The sequence below is a fragment of the Pinus tabuliformis genome, chromosome Q (genome assembly GCF_031772625.1).
Source record: "Pinus tabuliformis cultivar Carrire ecotype Pingquan chromosome Q, CPIR1, whole genome shotgun sequence".
Lineage (NCBI taxonomy): Eukaryota > Viridiplantae > Streptophyta > Pinopsida > Pinales > Pinaceae > Pinus > Pinus tabuliformis.
In genome coordinates, this window is record NC_142296.1 from 978,975,214 (window position 1) to 978,979,685 (window position 4,472).

Here is a 4,472-nt window from a genome sequence, read left to right on the forward strand (position 1 = left end):
AAAGAAAGGAGGTGGGTTTTAAAAGACACAATAACTTCCAAGTTGTAAAAAAGCTTTCAATCGCATAGGTCATAAGCATAGATTGCTCACATTACCAACACCCAACTATCCATAATAATATTTTGAAAAAATAGTTGACGTCTAAATAAAGTGATGGCTTAATTTCGCATAATTAAAAAAAATTAAATTAAATGTGGCAATAAATTAAAAAATTAAATAAAGTGATTGCTTAATTTCGCATAATTAAAAAATAATAATTAAATGTGGCAATAAATTAAAAAATTTAATTAAATGTGGAAATGAATTAATCCAGTGCATAGTCTTGTGTGCACCAAACTTTGAACAGCGTGGGGATCGATCTGAACCATTCTTTGAATATTTATCTAACGGTTGAAGTTTGCAAACAAGCTAACAATGAAATAGATGGCAACAGTGCATAGTTAAAAAAGCATTAGTCATCATAGCATTGAAGTTTAATAGTAAATTTGATTTGTTGCAGAGCCAGAACTCCCATCATTCCCCACTGAGAAAATCATAGTAATTCCATTTTGTGTTGCATGGAATGAGCCCACAGAGATCGCATCACTGAAGTAATCGTTTTCAGGAACATCATGGCCTAATGAAAGAGATAATATGTCCACTCCATCTTTGATTGCATCATCAAATGCAGCCAATATGTCTGAATCATAACAACCAGATTCCCAGCATGTTTTATATACTGCAATCCCAGCCCGTGGAGCTCCTCCCCGAGCACTTCCAGCTGCTAAACCATTGTAATTAATATTACTTACATATCTTCCAGCTGCAATAGAAGCAGTATGGCTGCCATGCCCTAGACTATCTCTTGCAGATCTGTATTCTATGCCATCATCAGAACTTACTGTTTTCAACGTTTCTTGTTTCTCAGCCTCCAATCCACTCAAATAATACCTGGCACCAATCAGTTTCCTGAAATAAGCCATAAAAGTATTAGTGGTACTTATTTAAGTACTTAAAATACAGATGACAAAAATTAGACAGTTGAAATTCATGTTGCAATCTGAACTTCAATGGAACACAATTTACCTATTGCATGTTGAAGAAGGAAATTGATCAGCATTTTGGCATACTCCCTTCCAATGTGAAGGTATAGGAGACATCAGATGGTCGCCGAAGCTTGGGGATTCAGGCCATATACCTATTCATTGAAATCTAAATGTTGAGATTCCCAGAGAGAACTCTGTCTATAACTAATTCTACTAGTAAGCACGAGGGTTGTCACTCCTTATGATAGTCAGTTAAGAAGTTATGACATTTGAGCGGCTCATACAATACAAACATCACTTCAAGTGTATACCTCTAGCTATGCACTTTACAATTTCAGTGATTATGTTCCCTGCTATTTGTCCACCTAAAAGCAGAGTAACCAGTAATGTTGCCAATTTTTTTCTCTGATATGTCGTAGTTATCTGAGCCTATGAGGTTTGTCCTAGGAAAGTGGACGAGGCCAATTGCAAGTCCAAGGTAATATTGGCGGATTGGAACCCTTTGACATGTAGCTCTTAAGCCCGAGGTTTCTCGTATGCTAGATTTTTGCCCAAAAGGATGTTTACCCACCGAGAGGAAACAACTAAAGACAGCAACTAGGGTTGGTTTTTTTTTTTTCTTTTGGATGGGAACAAGGGATTTTCTACTTGCAATCCAAAAATCAAATTCCTAAAATTTTTGCTTGCAATCCAAAAAACTGGTTTTTCTGTGATGGAAACTAGAAAGGTACCTGTGTCTATGATACCGATGATGATATCCTCTTGAAGTCTAGTAGAGTCAGTTGAGGTTTCCAAAGAATTGTCATCTGGCATGCCCAAGAACTCCCAAGAGTGTGTTGTATGGAGCTTTCTCAGCTTGTTGGGAAATACATAAACAACTTCAGGCATCTCTGCAACTCAGAAGGATGCTATAAAGATAAATATATGTATGAATTCAAACAAAAAGGATATTTGGAAAACAACGACTTCCCCTTTTTTTTAGTTAATGCAAAAACATAGACATATTAGTTCAAGAAATCGAGTAAAAACTGGTTTAGTTCATCAATTCTTAACGAGCTGATCTAAAATTGATGGTTGTGATATTCAAATCACTTACTGGCCATATCTGCTGCCTGGGTATCTGATATTTGGGCCGCAAAACCTCTAAATCCATGTCGGTAGCTGTAAACCATAGATAACTTGGCTTTCTCCATGCTGTAGATAGAGCAGAGTGTAATAAAGATTTTAAACATTATGTTCCTATTGATATGAGGTGGGTTTTAAACATTGTATTAAAAAGACAAAGTAACTTCCAAACTGAAAAAAACTTTCAAACGCACAAGTCTTCAGGAATAGAAGAATGAAAAGTGAAGGCTAGCAAACCAAACTAGCAAACCAAAAAATCAAGACAATTTGGTAAATTAAATCAAAAACAAATTATATCAAAACCCAATCTGACGAGAGCTTAGGGTTCTAGTTAATTACAACGAGAAGTCATGGGATGCAAGGACCTGCACATATGCAGTCGTCCGCTTCCTGTTTCATTTTGTTCCTGTGTAAAAGAAAGGAGGTGGGTTTTAAAAGACACAGTAACTTCCAAGCTGTAAAAAAGCTTTCAAACACACAGGTCATAAGCATAGATTGCTCACATTACCAACACCCAACTATCCATAATAATATTTTCAAAAAATAGTTGACATCTAAATAAAGTGATGGCTTAATTTCACATAATTAAAAAAAATAAAATTAAATGTGACAATAAATTAAAAAATTAAATAAAGTGATTGCTTAATTTCGCATAATTAAAAAAAATTTAACTAAATGTGGCAATAAATAAAAAAATAATAATTAAATGTGGCAATGAATTAATTCAGTGCATAGTCTTGTGTGCACCAAACTTTGAACAGTGTGGGGATCGATCTGAACCATTTTTTGAATATTTATCTAATGGTTGAAGTTTGCAAACAAGCTAACAATGAAACATATGGCAACAGTGCATAGTTAAAAAAGTGTTAGTTAGTCATCATAGCATTGAAGTTTAATAGTAAAAGAAATTCAATGTTCTATGCACGGTCAAACTGCCATTTGTTCGTTTCAACAAATCCACAAAGGTACCTCTGCGTAGTGAAAATGCCATATGTTTGTTTTAGCAAATCCGAGACTATACATGGTCACCGCGTAGCAGAAATTGCAGGTTGGATATGGTCCAGCATGCTACATTTGGCATGGCAATATAATTTGGTTGATTCTGAGGAGGAGCAACTAAACTAAATTTTTTAACTGCGTTTTCATTCTGCTGTCTTCTCGAAGAAAAGAAAGGAAGGAATTCTTCATATCAGGGACTTTCTTGACTGTCTTTTCATTTCCTTTGTCCTTCTCTTTTTTTCAGCTCGTAATTTGCCAGGAAAATGCATAGAGAAATGTTACATAGAAACAACAGCTAGTTTCGAACCCTGCTTAAAAAAATTTCAGAGGTAAGAGCTTTTCTAAGTTTCCTATCACACAGAAAGAAATCAACAGATCAAATTTGTGTGTCCTTTGAGCACAGTTGGGTGTTCTTTGAGCTGCATTTTCATTTAGAAGGAAAGAGTCGTGAGATTCCGGAAAAATAACGACTCGAGGCACTTTTTACTTGGCTGCAATTAGTAGCAGGACAAGAGGCGCCCTTGACAGGAGCTCGAGTCGGCGTATCTTTGTTTGAACCAAGTGATGCCCTTCATCCGCTTCACACATCTGACGATGAACCAGGAAATACTCGAGCTGTTGAGTCACATTCAGCTCACTGGCGCCGGAGCCGACGCCGAAGCATTGCACAAGACCGGGCGACAGCTCGAACGATTCAGGCACATTAGCTCATCGCACCATTATCACATGTAAACGATTAGGATTTACCTTTTTCACATAAATTCACTCACCCCGGCGCCTCGTCATCCTGCATGGCCCAGGGCGTCTACTTTACTGGTACTTTGCCAGAGCCCTGACCCTTCCATCCAGCTCAAATTTTGTCTAAAACTACTAAACTTCAGCTGGATGTCCAAACGTGCAGTTGTGATGTCTTGTCTATTAATAGGGCAAAGCCGCTGCTATCTGGCGAAACCGTCAAATTGGGCGCAAAATTGCTGTCTGAAATTGCAATCAAGATTCGACTTCTTCCATTGAATGTCTCTGGGAAATTGTGATGGAACACGACATAACGGCGGGAGGGCATAGACGCGTAGACACCACGAGGCCCACCATGGGGTTTCCTTTAGGAACAACCCTGGTTCTGTTGATAGTTTTCAGCGTCAATGCATTGTTTTCATGCTGTTACCATTGGGAGAAGTTCAAGACTCTGCACAACGGATACACGGGCACTAGTTTTCCTGATCCATCCATTTCTCTGGTTCAAGCTTTGCTATTGCACATATACGTCGATTCTACATCATCGAAGGATGCTATTAAGCAAGTGATTCTTCTGTTTCCCTATTT

General features: G+C 37.6%; 1 protein-coding gene across 1 annotated transcript; it reads right to left on the reverse strand.

Annotated features, from left to right (window-relative positions):
• Positions 1–473: 473 nt before the first annotated feature.
• On the reverse strand, positions 474–4,212 carry LOC149222747 (subtilisin-like protease SBT3.18). Its single transcript, XM_089387665.1, has 6 exons — positions 4,045–4,212; positions 3,637–3,833; positions 2,122–2,219; positions 1,757–1,915; positions 1,066–1,177; positions 474–948 (listed from the first exon to the last, which is right to left on the reverse strand). The coding sequence occupies exons 1-6, from the start codon at positions 4,210–4,212 to the stop codon at positions 474–476; spliced, it is 1,209 nt and encodes a 402-aa protein (XP_089243791.1).
• Between the last annotated feature and the right edge of the window lie 260 nt (positions 4,213–4,472).

Bases quoted from the DNA above. Each gene is read 5' to 3' on its own strand.
- LOC149222747 (XM_089387665.1), bottom strand. From the start codon at position 4,212: ATGCCCTCCCGCCGTTATGTCGTGTTCCATCACAATTTCCCAGAGACA. The intron at 3,834-4,044 runs GTTTGGACATCC...GAATCGTTCGAG, and splicing joins ACAAGACATCACAACTGCAC to CTGTCGCCCGGTCTTGTGCA. The intron at 2,220-3,636 runs GTAAAAAGTGCC...CTCTATCTACAG, and splicing joins CTGCTACTAATTGCAGCCAA to CATGGAGAAAGCCAAGTTAT.